The sequence below is a fragment of the Lycorma delicatula genome, chromosome 6 (assembly GCF_047948215.1).
Source record: "Lycorma delicatula isolate Av1 chromosome 6, ASM4794821v1, whole genome shotgun sequence".
NCBI lineage: Eukaryota > Metazoa > Arthropoda > Insecta > Hemiptera > Fulgoridae > Lycorma > Lycorma delicatula.
In genome coordinates, this window is record NC_134460.1 from 116,689,286 (window position 1) to 116,712,030 (window position 22,745).

Below are 22,745 nucleotides of genomic sequence, written 5' to 3' on the forward strand. Positions count from 1 at the left end.
GATATATAAATAAGAACAGAACTATTATTAAGATTATAGAAATATTAAAGAGAGGGAAAATCATTCAGTTTGTCATTAGAAGTTAAAAAGTGATTCATGAAAGGCATAAGCTTTATGCTTCCCTAGGATAACTTGTCAATTTTAGTCACAACTGAATAAAAAAAGAACTCAACGTTTTCATACTGAATGAGCCAACGCTCAAGTAAAATTCTGAATGAAATTAAACCTAGACTATCTTTCACACAATTTGGCAAAAAATTATAAATCTTTGGTGCCAAAGTGAAAAATCTACGAAAACGTGTATATATTTTATTTATGAATCTACAATTTATAATTTTTAGATTATATTACTTATGTATTAACCAAATTTTAAGAAACTTATTTAAAAAAAAAAAAAAATTGAATATTATTTGACCAATTTTATTAAAACAAGGTAGAACATGATAAAAGTTGTAAATTATTAATATAGACAAATAAATACTCACCTGAAAATGAATGTAACCATTCATTCTAAGACCCATTAAGACTAGAAGCTAGCTATTTACAGATATCTCTGTCGGTGGAATTTACAGTAACATTATTGGTGATACTGCACACATTAATGGTGCCTGTCTGAAAAGAGTTTGCAAACCTCCTAAATATATAACTGAATAATATATTCAACCCATGTTGTGTTTATTCATTTAATTTATTAGATTGTAGTAATGCATTTAAGCTAACAATTTTTTTTGTAGCATTCATGGAACATTAACATATAAGCATGCCATAATATCATTATCTAACTCAAAATTTGTATTTATTATATATCGTAATATACAAGATTTTTTCTAGAAAAGAAATTCTAAGTTAATCTAAGCAGTTCCATTTCCTTGACATCATAATAATGGATCCTCAATTTATTTTAAAGATAAATTTGTGGTTATTAAACAGTTCATATATTTTATTACGTTTTATTTGTTACGGATAAGAAAACGGTAACAGATGAAAGTATTTTTACTTCCTTAAATCTTCTTTCACAAAAAAAGTGAAAGATTTCACTTATTTCAAAAATAAAAAAGTAAAGATTTAAAAAAGTCATTTAAATGAATGAAAACAAAAAATAATAACAAAAATTAAACTTTTATGAATAAATTAAGAAGTATCAAAAGTCTTTTATTTGAATTACAACTGAAATATATTTTTTTAAATGTACACAAATAAGTTTATTTTAATACCATTGATTCTTGATGTTTTTATTCTTATTTTTTCTTAAAGTATGGAGGACCATCATTCGTCTCAAGGTAATATACTCCTCTTGCACTGAAATAAAAAATACATATATGTATTCAATGGCATGTTTAGTTGAGAGTAGAGAATAGCAAACACTGTGATTTTCTTACAGGAGTTTATAACTATTATTCATAATAAAAACACTCTATTCAATTATCTGCACTTCATCATACTACCACTTAAGTTATTTATATAATTTCAACAATATGTTTTTTATGTAACACATATAACAATATAGCTACAAATAATAACGAAGTATAAAAATATTGATTAAGGAGGTTTAAAAGTAGAGGAAAAGATTTTTGTATGAATCAAAAATTTTAATTAGTCATTAATCACAATTAATTGTCAAAATCTGTAAACTGATTTATAAATACATATGTAAAAAAAAGCCATAATATGAGTTAATGATAAAAATAAATACACATGGAAATGTTAAACAATATGCAATATAAAATCATTTCCTTAAAAGATTTTCTGTAAAAATTTCATTTTTTTTCCATTGCTGACTGTGAATTACAATTTTTTTAAAAAGAATGATACTTCAAATCATCTCCATTTAAACAGCAGTATCAACTAAACGTGTCATTTAGTATACATCACAACTGGTACAATGCATAGAAGTTAATATTACTAAAAAAAGATTTATTTCATGCCATGAATTAATAATTACTTAATTACTGTTGACTAATGTCCACAACTTATAAATACCACTATTCAACTGAGAAGTATACAGTCATGATGATTAATCAATCACTCCCTTCAAAGTTTTAGGATTCTACTCCCGATAAGTTTAATTGTTTGTAAACATTTTAAGATTTTGCCAACATTGTAAGAGATGCAGTTAAAACATTGTAAGATACTATTTCACTTACAGTAGAGCTGTAAAATAGCCTTTAGAAAAAAATATGATCATCAGAAATTTCCCAAATTTTTAAAGTAACATGTCTTAAGCCTTTGAGTATCATTAAATACATTTTTCTTGATTTTTTAAATTATGATAATAATTTTTTAATTATTTTTTTTAATTATGATAATGTTAGAATAATGTTAGTGCTGTTTACTTTTTTACTGGATATTTTTGTTTAAAAGATTATATATGATAAAATACTGAAATGAATAAAAATCTGGAGTGACTAGCTTTATTGCATTTCTTTATTCTGATAATCTAGAACAAAAAAATTTTAAAATACATGTATTGAGCATATACATATATAAAATATGAGTTGGTTAGTTCACCTTTAACATACAGTAGAGTCAAATTAAATAAAAAATTATTTTTAACCACATTCCTCTATGTATTACTTTTAAATAGGTAATTGTATAAAAGGCTTTCTTACAAAAAAGAAAAAATAGTGAAATTTAATGTTTTCAACCACTTTCTTAATTTATCCTTTTCATCAAACTTTCTAAATCATTGATTATATTGCAGTCTTTACAAAATGTTAACCATGTATTCAGATTTTACATATAAAAAATTAGATTTTTATTAATACCATGTAATTTAGCTTTATCTTTATATTAAATATTTAAATAATGGGAAAATATATATCATTCAAACCCATATTTGCAGTCACCTGTTCTATATTAGCAAGTTAAATAATTGCTCTGTTAAAATCTTTTTATTTTTGTAACTTAAGGTGGAAAGAATCCACAATGCATGGTGCATAATGCATAAAGCATTAATGCAAAGAACTGAATAACAGAAATTATTCTGTTTCTTATTGATATATTATTTTATTATATTAATATAAGAAATTATAATACAGCAATGATTACTAATTCAGGTTACCGTTTTTTGCAGTTCTCGCCCATTAATATCTTTGTACTATTAACACACTCTTCTTTTTTTGGTGGTATAGATACATTATCTGGACACTTCATTGTAATAAATGCTGTATAATCAATTATAGATTCTATAAATAAATCACACACTCTCATATGACTGCAGCTAACTGAAAAATAAGTCAAAATGTATTTATTAATTTAATTTATGACTATTTATTAAATGGAATCTTACACAACGGCAAAAAAAAATTATTGTAATTTTAAATGTGATGCTATTTATTAAATATGGATATAACTACAACATGACTTAATCAAATGTATTATGTATATCATCATCATGCCTATGTATATACGTGTATGCCTATGTATACCTACGTATATATGTGCCTATCAGGCACATATTTTATGACCACCAGCTTTAAGATCAACCTGTCAGAATCAGATCTCTAACTCTGCTAAATAAAGATCTGAACTACTGAACAAATTTAATTGAACAAGCGTTATTTTGGTAAATTAAGTTGTTCTCTTCTAGTGTTAGCAGTTTGCATTTGTTTTTATTTTTTAATTTATTTCAAACAAATATTTAAATCTAAAATTTATGTCAACAACTAATTTTTGAATAATAATGGTTTGATTACCATTCAATTACTTATAAATGTAGGAAATTTGGAATCTGCTGTATTGAAATAAATGTTTAAAATAATCAACCTTAACTTACTTGATTCCAAATAACTACTTATTTTTGGAGAAAAACCATCACAGCCTGGTTGATTTGCCCCACCATTAGGATAAAAATCAGCATGTCCTCTAGGATGGAATTCACCAGAAGTACCAGCTGCTGTATGAATTACATCAACAAATTCTGCATCATCATTACTTAACACTTCGGCAGAATCAGCTAGTTCATATCCTGGTTTTGCAGGATCAAGACCTAAATATGGATGAATACAATATAGTTTTAATGCAATTACATGTTTTAATTCACATACAAACCTGTATGTGCACATGCAGACATACACACAAACCCACTCGCATATATGGTTTTCAAACGTGGTTGAAATTTCTAACAAGAATAATGTTAGAAAGAGGCTAAAGATTAGGTTCAGAAAAAAATATCAATGGCTTTAAAATATACAAATACAGGAAAGGATGCAAAAAAGACATGCTTTAGAAAGTCTGCAATTTTTTTTATGCTTAAATCCATATTATTAATAACCAAAAATATTCAATACTACAAAAAAAACTACAGAATTTATATAAAAAAAGATTAGTTTTTATAGGTAACCCATTAACCCTTGACCTCCGGCTAAATTCACTACCGATTTTGTTTTCCTGTTTACCCTTCGGGAGTCACCACCAGATATTAACTTCAGAGGATGATATGTGTGAGTGAAAGTGAAGTGTAGTCTTGTACAGTCTCAGATTTCTGAGATATGAGATTAATTGAAACCCAACCACCAAAGAACACCGTTCTAGTATCCACCATCTAATATTCAAATCCGTATAAAAGTAACTGCCTTTACTAGGATTTGAACCTTGGAATTCTCGACTTCGAAATCAGCTGATTTGTGAAGGTGCGCTCACCTCTAGACATCCCGGTGGGTTGGTTTTGTTTATTCTGTCACAATAATATTACACTTACAAAAAAAAACCTAAAAGGATTATTGTTATTTATAGAATGGAAGAGCCATACAGCTATAAGAATTTTGTTTTTTTTAACCATAAACTTGTTAGCTGACTAATTACTTCTCATTCAAAATTTTTATTAATTTCCATACCTAAACAATATAATTTATATTACTTGCTTATTATTTTGAGATTATACACCTCTGAACAATATCGGTTAAGCGATAACATAGGTCAGCGTTTCTCAACCTAGAGATCGCGGTGATATGAAAAGGGGGTTGCGAAATTAGCCTACAACTTAACATATAAACAACAGTGAAATCATTTTATGAGAAAAAATCGTTTATTATAAACAGCTTACCTACATTTATAACTGCACACGTAAAGAAAACAAATTAAAGAGATGGTTGTGTTTGTTTTTCAATAGACTACGTGGATCTATATTACAAATACACAAAAGCAAATTTGTTTTCCAGTGATAAAAGACGATTCCTATATTTAGTATTTAGCGCAACCAAAGACGAAAACCCATTTTCACAAAGGTAAGATGTAGCGAAAGGAATTAATGTTTTCAATGCTTCTGTGACTAAATCTCCATATTTATTTCGAAAAAAGCCAAAAGGTATCTAAACCTGCAGATGTGAATTGTAGTTATAATGTTTTATCAGCAAACATTTCGATGAGCTGGTCGTGAATCTCAATCGGTGACTTAGCAACTGTAACAACGTTTTCACTTAATGGATTCAGAACCCATCTCTTCTAGAAATAATTTTTATCTACTAGGAAATACTTCTTCAACTGAATTTTTAGCTTATGCAAATACATACATCTTCACGCTAATCAAATCGTGGTGGATAATGGTGTCTTCTTATCCAGATTTTTCTCATATAATCGTGAATGGAAACGTATCAAAATATTTGCTTTGAAGGCGAATAATCTAGATATCAAGCTTTTTAATGTGAGCATGAATTTTGTCATTAATAAAATGTTTTTATCATATCCTTGTAAATTCACATTCACGTCGTTTAAATGTGAAATACATAAGGTAAATAAGCCAACAGCAACATATAATCATTATTTTGTAAAAACCGTTACACGTATAATCATTACCGTTACACGTATTATCCTGTAAATGTCGTTTGTTTATCCTGGAAAAATATTATTAATTCATCTCGCAATTTTTCTTTTCGCCTATTTCTTTGCATAGTTTAGGAAATAACCTTTTCTGCAACAGTAGACTTTTAATAAAATTAACCATTTTTACAACTTTACAAAGAATTTATTTGAGCTTTTACGGCATTTGTTTTTTTTTTCTGTGGCATGACGTCTGTGAAGGAAACAGTGGGTCCATTACCCCCGTTGGTATAAGACAAACTTTTATTTTATTTAGAAATCCACTGTTCTTTCCTGTTATTGCCTTAGCACCATCATCATACATACTGCGATACATTCTATGTTATAGTTCTTAGTAGGTTCATAAAAAAACATCAAAAAGACATTGTCTTGTTGCATGATCAAGTATTGATTTGCAAAACAACATACTTTCTTTAATTGATCTATCTCTATCACATTCATATCTCACAAAACATAAGAACTCAGAAATATTTGCCACATTTGTTGATTCATCAAACTGAATACTAGAAAATTCACTTGAACTCACTTGTTGAATTATCTGATCGCGAACATCGGTAGTTATGATATCGATCGCCTTGATCCTATATGGTTAGAAAGCGAAATTTTTTTCAATTTTTCTTCTTCTTCTCCACGCCTATTAAAACTGATCACATCAACTACAGCAGACAATGTGAGATTTTCTGCGATTGTATGGAGTTTGAACATCTTAGCTGCTCTTAATGCTATGAGATAAGATGCTTTAAGTGTATTTTTATCAGTATGGGTTGATTTACAAATAGAAGCTTGTTGATTTCTCAAAGTATTGAAAAACTCCAAGGGTTTGCTTTTATGATCAGTATAGTTTTGAAGTGTCAAATTAATTCTGATGGTTTCATGCCAACCACAACCACGCACTGTGGCTTTCCATCCAACAAGATAAAACCATAATTTAAATAACTATCAATGTACAATCTTGTCTTTTTACGATTCAGTTTGCTGGATGTGGATGGTTCACTTCGTTTTTTCACAAATTTATCCATTTTGCATAAGAATCTAATTGCAAAAACAAGTTACATTGTTTGACTGCATACTAAAACACCGAAACCTCCATTATTATTATTTTCAATGAAACTACGATTTTAAAATTTTAAATAAAGGCACCAGATGCATGCTTCGATTCGAAATTAAACAGACGTTCTGAAATCCCTTACCCCTCTTTTATACTGCTGAAAGCAGGACGTGTTCAACGTGTCATAAGCATGTTCGAACATGATATTCTCACAGTGAATATTATGCAAACAGACCAAATTAAGCACATACACATCAATTTGGAACCTGTAAATTGCTTATATTTGTACACCTCATACATGTGTGTTCTTACCCGTCACTATCAACGCAGGTAAACCTGCGTTGATAGTGACGGGTAAAACCTAGTTTTAACTAGGTTTCATTGTGTTGGGGTTGAGGAGGAGTCGGAAATATTCATTATATATTTCTTTTTTACTTTTTGGGGATCATGGAGCTAAAAAGCTTGAGAATCAATGATATAAGTATTCAAATTATTATATTATTAGTTAATTGGTAATTAGTTAAAAATAACCGTACGTTATACTAAACATAAAGCTGAACACTGCAGAATCATAGTACAGCTGATCAGTGATTATGATGCTCACTTAAACAACCATCAATAAAGAAGAGATCAGAACAGATGAGCATACAAGAGATAGAATGTTATTAAGCATGATTTAATGACTGAATCAGTCATTAAATAATTCTAGTTTTAGGGATGCAATAATATTTCAGCTTATAAATTAAAAATTTAATTAGTGTATTACCAGTGATTCGTCCAACTGTTCCTGAAAATATATTCCCAGCTACTCCTGCTACATGTGCTCCAAGACTGTGCCCAATTATGTGTATCTCATTTGACCTGGCTAAACCCTGTCCAACAATTGAATCCAAAAACTGACTGACTCTTCTTCCAACAGATTCTGTGCTTTGTGATGATGGGTAATATCTTATATCACCAGCAAGATCACCCCAATTTACTACAATAACATTTAGATTCCTTGGGTGTTTCAAGTAGGCTGTAAAAAATATATATTGTATTATTTTTATTTTTTTAATTTCTAGAAAAATGTACAAGAAGGTAATTAATTATTAAGGTTTATTCTTTATCCACTTAGTTATAAATGGTTAACTAATTAGCCTGATTTCAAGAGCATTCTTTGTAAAACAATTCTTGTTGAGTAGTAATCATTGTACTTCATATTTGATAAGACTTGTAAATTATTTCATTTTCTGGGTCACAAATTTCATAAATAAATAATGCTACTTTTCAAAGTTTCTCATATTCTCTAAATTAAGATTTGAGAAAACGTTTTTGTTTTTTTTTTTATTATATTTTAATGGATGTGGTACTCTGATAACAATTAACTGCAAAATAAATGTTTTATATATATGATTAAACACAACAATGCCTTCTTTTTTAAAAAAAAAGGAACATTTATTTATTTCAAATAATATGCATTTAATTTATAATATTAACAGTACAATTATTCATTATTTGGCGTACATTCTTATAATGTAAAATAGGACGTTAATAATTTATTGATCTAGTTCAATAAAAATACAAACATACATGGAGGAATCTTAAGTACGGTGGGTTTTCCTGGAATCTAGCAATAGTCAATACACGTAATTTATGGAATGTAATGCATCAGGATTTTGCTGTAACAATTTATGTATACATAATTTTTTTTTGCGTATATTAATACAAAAATATTCTTGATTTATAAAGAATAGATACCTTTCTACCTAATATTTTATGCTATACTTTAAGCTAAATTACAGTTAAAAACAAAACATTTTACTCAGAATATTATATGAATATAATTATGCATTCATTTTTTTTTTAAATACAATTTACTATTGACTCTGGATATTGTACAGAAAACACTGTGCCTGAAAACATAGCAAGAACCATATATTTAGTCACGTTATTTAGTTACATATTGTGTTTGCTATAGAGTTGTTGGCTATTCTCCCTATAACTTAAAAGTAATGTTTTTGTTTAGAAATGCTGTTAGATATTTACTAACATCAAATTTCAATCATCCATATCAAGATGCTTTCCAAAAATTATGCCTTTTGTATACCTACCTTCTATATATTGTTATAGTGATATTTTTTTAAATCAGAAAGTATATAATTTTTTTAAGACAAACTCAAAAATGCACAACTATAACAAGCAGCATTATTAATCTTTCAGTCTAGTGACCATAGATTTCAACTTTTAGAGAAGAAACCAAATTACATTGGCATAAAATAGCAAGCTATTATTAGTAGGCTCACATTTAATATATACCAGAAGTAAGGCTTTAATTGTAATTTTTCAGGTAAGGCTTATCTTAGTGTAGATGAATACTTTAGTGATATAACATATTTTTATGTTTTTTTTTTACTGATCAGCAATTAATGTTTGTTTATGTTGATAGCTTAAGGTAATTTTGTTAATTTTATAAGCTAATCTTTTGTAAAATCCATCTTGATTTTTTTTTAACTTTGCAAATTAATTTACCTAAGATCTAAAAATTGAATACTTGTATTTAATTGCTTATGATTATACTGCATTGAACAAATAATAATCTAAATTTAGGGTGAGTCAGTAGTTAAATATAATCCTACAATTAACTACATTTTTTTTTTTACAAATGAGGAAAAGGAATTCTTCAGTGTAATAAAATAAAGATTCACTCAAAAAAATTTGTTCTTTTTATAGAAATCTTCGTATTATATACACAAATATATAGGATAATAATTCTATCAACTTTTTCTTTTAATAAGGTAGTTTATTTCAAATGTTATCCTATGGACTTCCATAAACCTATTAGCTATAATTTTTTTAATCATAATTCAAATTCTTTCAATTAGAAAAAATTTTTTCTGGCTAAAATTAATTATTGCATCATAATGAAGGAATCATCATTAACCGCAAATCTTTAAAGACTGACCACAAATTCATATTTCCTTATTCCTGTATATTAGAGGCTATAACCATAATGGTTTTTAATGATCAGTCACAAGTTACTCCTGAAAATGACATAACTATTCTCAAGAATAGACAACCTTACTAGGGAAAGTGAGGAGTAAAGTGGTTTCTTTTTATATTCCTTCACATATTTAAATATGTGTTTGCCAAGCCCACCAAAATGCAAGAGATGTTCAGCTCTTCAAGTGACAACTTAATCTATTCACCAAAGGAAGTGGTTGTACAATGAACATTTATTATTATGAGAGAAGCAATTCTTAGTAGTGTCACTTATACTTCAGATGCTTTGAATGCAAAACAATCACAAAGAAGTATTGGAAAACAGAGTATTTTTATTTATTTTTTTATTTTTTTCATTATATTAACATAATAGCTAAATGCATCCCTTTCTGTTGTGAAGCAATGCTTTTCAACTCAATGCTTCAACTCAGCAGAAAAATCCTTAATCCCAACAAATTTTTATACTCCTTTATTATATACTTCTTATTCCTTAATCTTAACAAATATTTAATTAATGTGCATTAATATTTAATGTGCATCTTTCTTTGACAGTTTAAAAGCACTTTTTAAATAATACAAATTAAATTAATTTGTATTATTTATGCAATCATGGTGTATATAATGCTTCAAGAATAACAAAAAAAGATTTACCTGAAGGATCAAGAAAATCAATTGGTAAACCTTAAACTGGAGAACAATTGCAATTTTATATCAAACAATTGAATTTTATTACATAACACTTGCAAGTTTCAACTTTAATCTTTATATCAAGGAAGTTTATATATATATAAACACATACAACATATATTGTATGTGTTCTTTTCCTAATCGCTGATTAAATTAATTTAAATTATATGATATAAATTTTTGTGTATTGCAATAGTATTTTACCCTTTGTCATAGTCTGGACCCACTCTGCAGTTGAATTTGCCATCCAACCATGTATTATTATTTTAAGAGGAACAATCGGATATCTCCCCATTATATGAAGATTCTTTGATTTTTCCGGTAAATCGTTTAATTCTATGTCATGGTATGCTCTGAAAATAAAGAAAAGAACATAAATTTAAAAAAAAAATTATATACATATATACATATACATAGTGTATACAAGTATATATTATTTTTAATATGAATTGAACAAAATACATAATGGATGCATGGTTTTTTTACTTTCATCAAAACATTTTCAAACTACTAATATGCTTGGTAGTTTTCATAATGATGACTTAAACTGTTCTACAGCTCCAGTTTGTTTTTGTTAAACCATACAGTTTAAATGCTTTAAAAGTGTACTGGTTATGAATTACATCAATATGCTTTAATAACTATTGTAAATAATACACAAAATGTAATTATAATTTTTATATTTATGAAAAGTACAAACTTCAAATATTTTCGCTTTAATATTAATACCTGGGCTAGTTGATGATAAACTGTATATGGCACTGTATGTTTATCAATAATCTCTTGTACTCAATGTTCAATACTGTTTTTAGGATCATCATTAAATAAAAATTATATAGAATTTTCAGGCTTCAAGAAAGAAATTTTAAGGTAAACATAGGAAAGTATAAAACTTGTAAACTATTTTCAAAGATCTAAAAGTAATGACCATTCCTTCATTATTCACTTACTACAAAACAATAATATAATGAACAATTGGTAAGAGAAAACATTCTGGAATAAGTTTAGACACTCAGTTAGTATAAACTAAGAAATGGAATAAGTAGGTTTGTGGAATTCTAGAAAATTATAAGTGTAAGTTATTTTATTTAGGACCAAATCTAATGGATAAATTATCATAGTTATTTGTGCATGTCCGGTAGCAAGAGTTTTCCAAGGGGGGTTCTAAACTGAAGATTCTATGTGTTAGTGCAGAAATATTCTTTTTACTCCTTCTCGTGAATAAACCCCTGCTTGTATCCACCTCTGTTTTTCTAGTAATTTTAACTAGCTTTTTTGGAGGTGTTTTTTATGGCAGTTTTTATTTTTATATTATAAAAAAACTTGATTCTTGCAACTTTATTAATGAAAAATAAGAAATTAATTTATATGCAGACATTAAATATTTAAAAATTTTTCACTTTTGCACGACTTATATAAGTCATTACAAAAGTCTTTAATGTCAACAAGCAACAAATAATACTATATTTTAAAAGAAACTAACTACTAACTTTGAGATTTACAAAGTTTAACAATTCCAAAAAAATGAGTCTCTTTAGGTCCTTTGACAACTCATTCAAAACCCACTGTATGTTCAGATTCACCAACCACAACGTTTCGTCTGCTTCCACTACATTTCTAGGTAAGTCTTCAGTCTTTCCAAGGAGCTGAATGACCTTTCAGAGATTGCAGTTATGACTGGCAAAGTACCATTACACTGAAAATTTGTCTTATGTGCAGAAATGATGATCTCATACATACTTTGAGTGATTTGAGTGCATCTAATAAATCACGTTTTTCTTGAAAAGCAAATTGTCTCTATAACTTGACTTCACCAAGCCATGCATTTTGTGAACATTAAAACAAACCTTCATATGTCTCATACAAATACTTTGCATCTTCGTCCATATCAATCGCGCTAATTTAGTTTGTATGGTTGTTAAAATATTGAATTTTGTAAAATATGTTCATACTTAAATGATTTGTCCATCAATTGCTTAAGAAATGGTCCAAGAAAAGAATTAAAAACTGAAAACCTATAATATTCTTTTGGAGCCTTTGCTGCACATTACTACGATGAGTTTGCTGTTACATTATTCATGGCATCTTTATTTCAGTATTGTACTTTTGACAATTCTGTATCACAGTTTCAAAAATTTCCATGAACTTAGAATTTTACATGTATCTTATTTAATGCATTGACAGACATGTTAGCCAACTTAACAGCATGCTCGTTCATTTTGTCAGTTTTCATTGGCTGTTCACCCGTCTTCTTGATTTTGGTCATCTTCAATTGAGTTCAGCCTTCCTTCGATTTGTGTTCCTAGCGATTCTGGTTCATCTGCAGTGATGCTTTGCTTTTTCCTAAAATATAAGTTTATAGTATTACTCTGATTTGATTGTGTCTTCATATTCATTCCCAAGAGAAAAAAAACTAAAGTGTAAAAAGCAACTTGCATACGTGCAAAAATTGTTTAGTCGATTTATACATCTCACACACATGGCTGTCTTTCTAGAACAGAAATATATCCTTAAAAGTAAGATTATTCAAAATAAGTTTTTAAGTTATTGGTAAAAAAAATTTGGTGTATCCTGTCCTTTGGGGTATTCAACAGAGTGCTTAAGGTATACATTATACATTAATCTGTAGAAAGTCCCATGCTTAAAATCAGTAGAAAGAATTAAAGAATTAAATCTGTAGAAAGAATTATACTAATTCTGTAGAAAGTCCCATACTTAATGATAATTTACACAATTTTTAATAATTAGATTGACATTCCTGTCACACAATTAATCTAATAAAATTTCAAGTGTCTTGTAACAATAGGTTTCATACTAATTTGTTGTTTTATGTTTCCAGATCAAAAACAGTATATTTTAATAATTCCTTTCTTATGCATACACTGTACATCTTAAACAAAATAAATGAGACCTAGACCTATTTGTAAATATTACTCAGAGTTTATAAATAATTGTTATAATATAAAGATAAGACATAAAGTGGTGGATTACAAAGATTGATTTTTGTTTTATTTTTCTTATTTTTTCTGTAAAGGTTTTTATTAATTTCAATCTTAGAATTTAACTTGTTTTTTAAATGTGGCTGTTTTAGAACTTCCTATATGAGCAACTACAGATGTGTACGTAAATAAATATTATTATGTTTTCTTATTTATGCATTTTTTTCCATAAAATTATCAATTTTAGAAAAAATGAAATGAATTTGATTTCTTTTTACTTAAATAAAAATAATTTTTTTTAATTTTTTTTTTTTTTTACAGCCGCATCAACAATGCAACTTATCAGTGTGATGTAATTATACTGGTAAACGTGTAGTCTTGAACAAACTCAAGCCAATCATTCCTGAGATGTGTGGTTAATTGAAACCCAACCACCAAAGAACACTGGAATCCATGATCTACTATTCAAATCCATATAACAGCAACTTCCTTTATTAGGATTTGAACCTGAGAACTCTTGACTTCAGAATCACCTTGTTTACGACAAAGATTTACAAGAATTTTTATTAAATTAATTTTAAGAGAAATTTAATTTAAAATTTAATAGAGTTTATTGTTTCAAAGAGTATAATTTAAGATAATGTTTATTGCCAAATATCATGGACAAAACATGAATGTATGAATATATATATATATACTCTCTATGAGGATTTAGAGAGTAAATAAAATTACTCTAATTTTATTTTAATGATTTAAACAGGTACCATAATCATGTATTATAGTATACGAGCAAGGACCGATTATACACAGAAAAGAAGTCTGCTTATATTTAGCAGAATCTAAAAATTAGATTTGTTTTACTGAATGCAAGAACCAAAACCATAAGAAAAACAAAAAGTAGAAGAATAGAGGTCTTTGATATCTAATGTTGCAGAAGAATGTTGAAAATTAATTGAATTGATAAAATATGAAACAAAGAGATCTTAAGATAAATAGAAAAGGACAGATGTTTGTGGCAGAATCTATCTGTTAAAGAAGCAAATTAGCATGGACACATACTAATGCATTCAAGTTTAATTAATTTAGTGATAGATGAATTGTTTAGATGGCAGAACTGTGAAGAAAAACAAACATTACAATTTATATAATAGAAAGCTGAAAATGTAGAAATAGCAATAATGTTGGGGTTAAAAGAAAAACACTGGACAGAAAGTACGATTAAAGAATATCATTAAATTAGTCATTACTGACGTCAAAAGAATAACTTTTGTGCTTGGTAATTTTTAATTTTAGAGTGTATTGTAATTTTTTTTCTATTTAATATTGATTTACATCAATTTGTGACCAAAAAAAGTAATTCATAAACATTCAATATTATAAATCTTCATCACTTCAGTAAGTTTATCCTCATTAAAACAGATAATGTAAATTTATGTTTAAAATTGTAAAAAAAGAAAAATTAAGTTTAATTCTTACTTCCTTGTGCAAAGTAAACGAAGTATTACAATCGCGAAAAATTTCGGTTTTCAGATTTCAACGGAAATATCTATTTTGACCGTCTCTCTGAACCAATTTGACTAGTTTCGGGGTGACGTCTGTACGTACGTACGTATGCATCTCGCTCAAAAACGATTAGCCGTAGAATGTTGACATTTTGGATTTAGGACTGTTGTAACAACTAGTTGTGCACCTCCGCGTTTGATTACAATCGACTGGACAAAAAGTGTCCAAGAAAGTCCAAAATCCAAAAAAAAAAAATATAGATTTTAGATTTTGGAATTTTTTTAACTGCAATAATTGGCCCTCATTGAGAGGTTTTTAATTATATATCATACCGTTGGAAATCAATATGATATCTCTCTACATGAAAATTATTGGTTCCAGAGTTATTTCATCGGTTCCAGAGTTATAGACAAATGAAATTTTAATTAATGAAATATTTGAATCTTATAAGGTTCGAATCCAACTTCATAAACAAACTTTTTTTTTTAACTTTTCTTTTAATTTAAATTTATTGATTTATTAATAACTATTAACCTCTGACGGTAAAAAAAATTTACAATAAATAAAAATTCAATAACAATAAAAAAAAATGTGAAAAAAAATCAGAAGTTATTAGTGAAATTAACTTTTCATGTACTTTTCATTTTAATTCAAACATTTTTACAGAGGTTAATAAAATCAATGTATTTAAATAAATAAAAAAAATCCGTTAAAAAAATATTTATGTATATGAAGTTGGATTCGAACCGATGTGGTATAAGTGAGAACATGTCAGATCTGATCTGACATGTTCTCACTTATACCACATAACTTACTTGAGTAACATGAAACAAAATTAATATATAAACTAATATAAAAATACTACTGATACGAACGTCATAAAAAATTGTGATGCAATTTGGTGTTCACCACAATGCAAATGTGTAACTGTCCACTTTATTAAAGAATTGGAGGATTGTATCCCACTTTCAAATGAAATAAATTTAAATGAAGTGCGGCAAAAAATGTGCATATAATTTAATAGGTGTACAAGGAAGTCATATGGTGTCCACTCAGATTTTTTTTATATTCAACCATATAGATTTAACATAAAAAATCATCACATACAATTTAAACACATAAACATAGTGCTTCAAGAGTAAAGAAGTTATGCTAAGCATACAAAAACATACATTGCCTTTGTACATTTGGCAAACAGATTTAAATTTATGTTGCTACAAACATAGAACATAAAACATAACTCCAAATACATAAACACTAACCACATCATGTGAACAATATTGCAAATACTGTAGAATTGATGTTTACGTAATACAAAAAGGACCAAATTTTAATATAGTTGAACATTATGATATACACCATGCTTAAAAATAAATTTATAGACATAGTTAAAATTTCATTCATATATTCACCAGCCTTTAAATGAGTAATTTCAGTTCAAACAGCTAACCAATACAAAAATGTTAGCTTTAAAAATAACAGATTCAAAAAATTAGATTCATTAAAAACCAAATCTTTTATTAAACCTTAAAAAATTAGGTTTGATTTATCATAAAAATAATAATTTTATGTAATAATTAATATTTTATGTTTATATAAACTTGAAATATTTATGAGGTCAAAAGTAATCAGTATTTATTAAAAAAAGCTTCCTGGATGAGACGAGTAATAAAGAAAAAATATGGAATATAAATTAAAATTATAAAAGAAAGGAAATAAGGAATGAGTTAGGTATGTAAATATTACGCGTTTGTTCCGTAAATGTGTGTGTGTGTGTACGTGTCCACAACAAGTATACGGAAAGGATGACTAATATAAAAATACATTATAAGAAATTTCAATTACATTCCCTTCTGGGAAATAAAAAATCTGTACTATTGTATTAAAATAAAGTGCTCCATTATATTTTATCATATTATTTTTTTTATGTATTATGTAGAATGGAACTCATTTAATTACTCACTATAAAAACAAGACACATCTCATTAAAAACCTGGAAAATTCAGTAAAATCAACTAAATGATAAATTTAATGTACTAATTGAATAGTGTTTTCTATAGACCCATTGTTTATTTACGGTAACATAAGCAAGTATCTCATCTGAATTTTAAGAATAGCATAAGAATTATTATAACAATACTTAAGAGTTAAACTATGTTTTATTTATTATTTGAATTGTTTGTTTACTTCTTTTTTAAAGTGACATGCTCAAGGCCATTAAATTAAATTATACCTATTATTATATATAATTTATTTGTATAATTTTATTTCTAAATAAAGCAATTAGTTACATTAATTAAAATTTTATACTTATATCTTTTGATCTACACTTATTAATGTTATGCAAATGATGACCTCAACTGTTCAGCATTCATTTTAATGCATTACTTAGTAATCAAAATAGTATTTTAAATAAAAATCAACAAGGCGAATTTCATATTGATGGAGGGCTGCAGCACTGTTGTTTGTTTTGCTATAGACAGAAATGGAGATATAACACAACAATATAATCTGAGCTTAGTCCTACTGAACAACGTGACATGCTCATCACTCCATTCTAAACAAGAAATGTTGTTCATTTAAAATAGGTTACACTATTTTTTGGAACCTGTAATTTCTTTCTGAATACAGAAATTACAGAATTAAAAATATTAATTTACATTACTGTATTCGTAAATGAAATAAATTTAACCTGCAATTAATTAAAATAATTTAATTAAGTAATTGTTTTCATTAAAACGGTATCATAGTTCACAGAATTATAATCAAATCTAAGCTGATAGTAATAATTTGGACATATAGGCCTACTGAATTGCAACAAGTTGAAATAGCTGCAGAATAAAAAGTAAAGAAACATTTTTATATTAATTTACTAAATAAACAATCAGTACTACTTTAATACTTAACCAGCTTTGTCTGCAGTTTCCATAGAACTATCTTCTGTGATAGGCCAACAACCCTCAATTTCTGACCTTGACTCAGTTTCACTTCCACCAGAATTAATTTCCAATTCATCTTCACTTATAATTATGCTTTCAATGGCATCTTCCATAAACACATTTGTTTTCCAGTAAACATCCATTATCTACTGAACTTTCGACACTAATCTTTTCCAGTCTTCTACAGTAATTGATAAAATTGCATCTAATGTAACGACTCTCAGTTCTGTTAATGACATGTGTTACATATTTGAGAATCACTAGCATCTGCTTTGTATCCGATTTTCCTGATGTCAATTACTGTAAACCAGCTTAAGTTTAGCATTTTACAAGCATGTTCCAATGCTTTCTCAAGAGGCACCAATAATCCATTTTTACTTCTTTGTACGAAGTAAAGGAAATATTATCATTGTGAAAAATTTTGTTTTTCAGATTTCAACAGAAATATCCATTTTCACCATCTTTGAATCCATTTTGGATAGTTTTGGTATGACGTCTGTACGTATGTATGTATGTATGTATCCCGCATAACTCAAAAACGATTAACCGTAGAACATTGAAATTTTGGATTTAGGACTGCTGTAACATCTAGTTATGCACCTCCTCTTTTGATTGCAATTGACTGAAGCAAAAGTGTCCAAAAAAGCCCAAAATCCAAAAAAGGATTTTGGACTTTTTCTTAACTGCAGTAATAAGCCCTCATTGAAAGCTTTTCAATGACATATCATAAGTGGTACTTAGTTTCATTTGTTCCAGAGTTATAGCCAAATAAGATTTTAATTAATGAAATATTTGGATGTTACAAGGCACATTGGTTCGAATTAGGAACCAATCTCCTATTTATTTTTAGCTTTTTTTTAATTTAAATATACTGATTTGTTAATAATTATTAACCACTGACAGTTAAAAAAAATTTATGATAAATAATAATTCAATAATAACAATAAAAATATGAAAAATATCAGATATTATTAATGAAATAAAATGTTATGTACTTTTCATTTAAAAAAAAAATTGTATGTGTAATTTATTAGATGTACAAGGAAGTCATATGGTGTCCACATCAGATGTTAATTTTTCATGAAGAGAAATTAATACAGTAACACAAAATACTTCAACTACTGTTAAAATATGCATCATGAAAGAAAAAGTATCTCTAAGAATTAAATCCAGCAAATGACTTGATGAAAAGTATTGAGTCTGTAGTGAACTTAAACTCTTTTCTGTATTATTTTGCCCGATAACAGAATTTCAACATTCCATAAGTTCATAAAGAAATTTAAAAAAATACTCTCTAAGAAAATTTAAAAACCTAACTTTGTTTATCATTTAAAGCATCATTTATTTTTTATTTCAGTTAGTATGTGGGTAGATTTAAAACAAATTGCTATATACTTTAAATATATTTAAGAATAGAATTTTTTCTATCATTTACGTGTTTAAAAAGAATCACTTATGTTTTCAATGACCTTGTATGGTTAGTTTAAAAATGTGTCTATTTCAAGAAAAATTATATTTTGGCTATCAGTACAAATAGGAAAGTGTTTTGTCTGAACTACATGTTTAACAACCAGTTAACTTATGTACATATAAAAACATATTAATATATGTTTCATAATAAGAATAAAAAAAATAATTTGAAGAAAGGAACAATTTCTATTTAATCTGCTAACAATATCAGCTCCATGATATCAGCTATCTAGGTATGTACAGTTTAAATGAAACAGAGTGACACAGCAATAAAGTTTGAGCTTAAAAACTATACAGTGTTTATTCTCTCCTGACATGAAGTGACTATGCTTTTTTAACAAGAAAAAATAATTGTTACTATGGATAAACAAATTAAAAAATCATTAATATGATTTTTTTAAACTATCAATAATATTGTTATTATTATCTTATTAAACATACAAATGTTATTAGTAGCATTATTATGTTACTAAAGGTAAGTGTAGAATTAACCTTGAATGTAAATGGAATGTTACTTGTCCTGGAAGTAATTCTTTGCCTGTTGTAGAATTATTTTCACTTTCTTCAACAGGTGGTATGAGAAATCCATCTTTATCTGTCTCCCAAACAACTGTTAACAGAATTTTTAAATTAATTATACAAATATTATTACAGTAGTTAGTATTCTTAACTTATATCTAAGTAGTTGCAATTCACAAAATGAATCTAACTGTCCCCTCAAAATACCATTTCAGTTTTACCATGGTTAGATATAAATTAACTGAATATAGTATCTCAAATAGAAGAGACCATTATAGTTGGGTTTGATAATATTTAATGAATTACTAGGATTAAATAAAATTAATAAGTACCCGTATATATTACAGAATATTAATTAGTATATATTAGAAAATTATATTAGTGTATGTATGTTAATGTTACAATCTCCCAATTTGATATATTCATTATTATTGTCACAATCATTTCATCCAATCAGAATTAATTCAGTAACAACTGCTGAAACAAAAATTTAATAACTGATTTATAAAGGTTTTATTTTTTTACAAAAAGTAATTTTATTACAAAATAAAAAAAATTCAAAAAAATTACAAAAATAAATTTGATTACATATAAAAAATTATTTTTTAAAAATGTTTTTATTATATATTAACATTAATAGAAAAAGGAAACACATTAGAAAAACCCTCTAACAAGTAAAAAATAAGAATTAAATCAAACTGAGAATTTTAAACAAAAAAATATAATATATTAACAAATATAAAAATGCACTAAAAAGTAAAAAATAAATTATATAAATATCTAATAAATAACAATAAATATAATAATTATTAAGTTTTAAAATTAAAAGCAATGAAAATATTTAGTTAAATAAAAGCGCGGCGCAGTTTTTATACTTTATTTAAAGCAACACAACATTTATTTTTACCACAATTAATCTTCATTTTCATTTTCAATAACGACGCGAGGAGGCGGAAAGGTCTGCTGGAACCTCTCCAGTTGAGACTGACTAGCTACAAGTAACAATCTGGAAAAATGCACCCACTCGCTTTGTTTGTACGTGTTCTCACGTAGTTGAAGTTTATCTTCGAATTCTGCTTGTAATCTAAGCCAAACTGAACGCACTCATTCGGCTAAAAGTTTCATTTTAATTAATTATGAGTTTTTATTTAATGAATTCAAAATTACGATTACAATTATAATAATGATAATAATTAATAATTTTTCAGATTACAAAATGATTACAAATTTCAAAATGTTACAGCTTTGTGCAAAATTTCTAAATTTAATTTTTATTTTTAATCTTATTAACCCTTAAAGGTCATCTCGGTGCAAATTTGAACCATCAAAGAATTAAAACTTGAGTTATTTTATTACAGATAACTAAAGTATAGTATATACATATACTAATCAACCTCATTAAACAAAAAATATATTTTAAAATACAGCAAATGTCTATAAATACTTATTGAAAAAGATTGTTATAAAAACTGTGCCACGCTTTTATTTAACTATATATTTTCATTACTTTTAATTTTTAAATTTAATAATTATTACATTTATTTAGTTTTTATTTATTGGTTATTTATTAGATATTTATATAATTTATTTTTTTACTTTTCAGTGCATTTTTATATTTGTTAATATATTATATTTTATTGTTTAAAATTCTCAATTTCATTTAATTCTTATTTTTTACTTTTTAGAGGGTTTTTCTAATTGGTTTTCCTTTTTTTATTAATGTTAATATTAATATTAATTAAATAAAAGCTTTTTTAAAAAATATTTTTTTATATGTAACCAAATATATTTTTGTAATTTTTTTGTTTTTTTGTATTTTTTTTTATTTTTTACTTTTTAGTCTTAATGAACAATAAACTTACATCTAAAAAAAATATTCTTAATAATATTTATATCTGAATATTATTGTTTGTTTATTAAAATGAAAAAGTAAAAATATTTATTTTTACACATCAAAGTTACATACGTGTACAAATTTCAATCATTTTCATATGATAGTTCATGAGAAATGAAAATTTTCAACTAAATGCATGAATTTAGCGTAGGGGTAGAGCTTGGGGGCGTGGGGGTGGGTCATATTACATTTCGACACCATAGTGCTGTATTGTCATCGAAGTTACATACGTTTACCAAATTTCATTGATTTTCATACGATAGATCAAAAGATATAGCAGTTGCAAGATTTGATTATTCCTAAAGCGAGTTAAATAAAAGCTTTGTTTGTTTATTAAGACTAAAAGAAAAGTAAAAATATTTATTTTTACACATCAAAGTTACATATGTGTACCAAATTTCAATCATTTTCATACGATAGTTCATGAGAAATGAAAATTTTCAACTAAATAGGGGTAGCGTGTGGGTGGGTGGAGGTGGGTCATATCCAAATTCTAACACCGTAGTATTGTATTGTCGTCGAAGTTACATACGTGTACCAAATTTCATTGATTTTCATACGATAGATCAAAAGATTTAGCAGTTGCAAGATTTGATTATAACTGAAGCAAGTTAAATAAAAGCTTATAATGATGATCCTTAAATTCTTCTTAAATTTTGATTAAAGAAATCAACCCAAAATTAAAATTAAGAATTATTGATAATTTTCTAGCAAACTTCACAAAGTTGAAATTTAATAGAGTTGAAAAATTACTGTTGTTTAGTATTTAGTGTAGTTGATTTTTGAAGTACCAGTCGATTAAAAAAAAAAAAATTGTTTTATTTCAATAATTTTAGTTTTATTTTTATATAAAATAAGACTACAAAAAGCAATAATTTAAAAAAAGAAATGTAAAGGTGAGAATATGCTTCTTGATATAAATAAAATAAGGGTATGCAAAGAAATAG

General features: G+C 26.7%; 1 protein-coding gene across 2 annotated transcripts in view; it reads right to left on the reverse strand.

The window, feature by feature from the left end:
• Positions 1-1,099: 1,099 nt before the first annotated feature.
• Positions 1,100-22,745, reverse strand: part of LOC142326142 (endothelial lipase-like) — a 58,965-nt gene continuing 37,319 nt past the window's right edge. For both annotated transcript variants that reach the window (XM_075368353.1, XM_075368352.1), the window contains 6 exons: positions 19,878-19,995; positions 10,739-10,887; positions 7,632-7,883; positions 3,776-3,988; positions 3,062-3,224; positions 1,100-1,299 (listed from right to left, as the gene is read on the reverse strand). In XM_075368353.1, the coding sequence (XP_075224468.1) occupies positions 1,239-1,299; positions 3,062-3,224; positions 3,776-3,988; positions 7,632-7,883; positions 10,739-10,887; positions 19,878-19,995 (956 nt within the window). In that variant the 3' untranslated portion in view covers positions 1,100-1,238. The remainder of the gene's footprint in view (positions 1,300-3,061; positions 3,225-3,775; positions 3,989-7,631; positions 7,884-10,738; positions 10,888-19,877; positions 19,996-22,745) is intronic.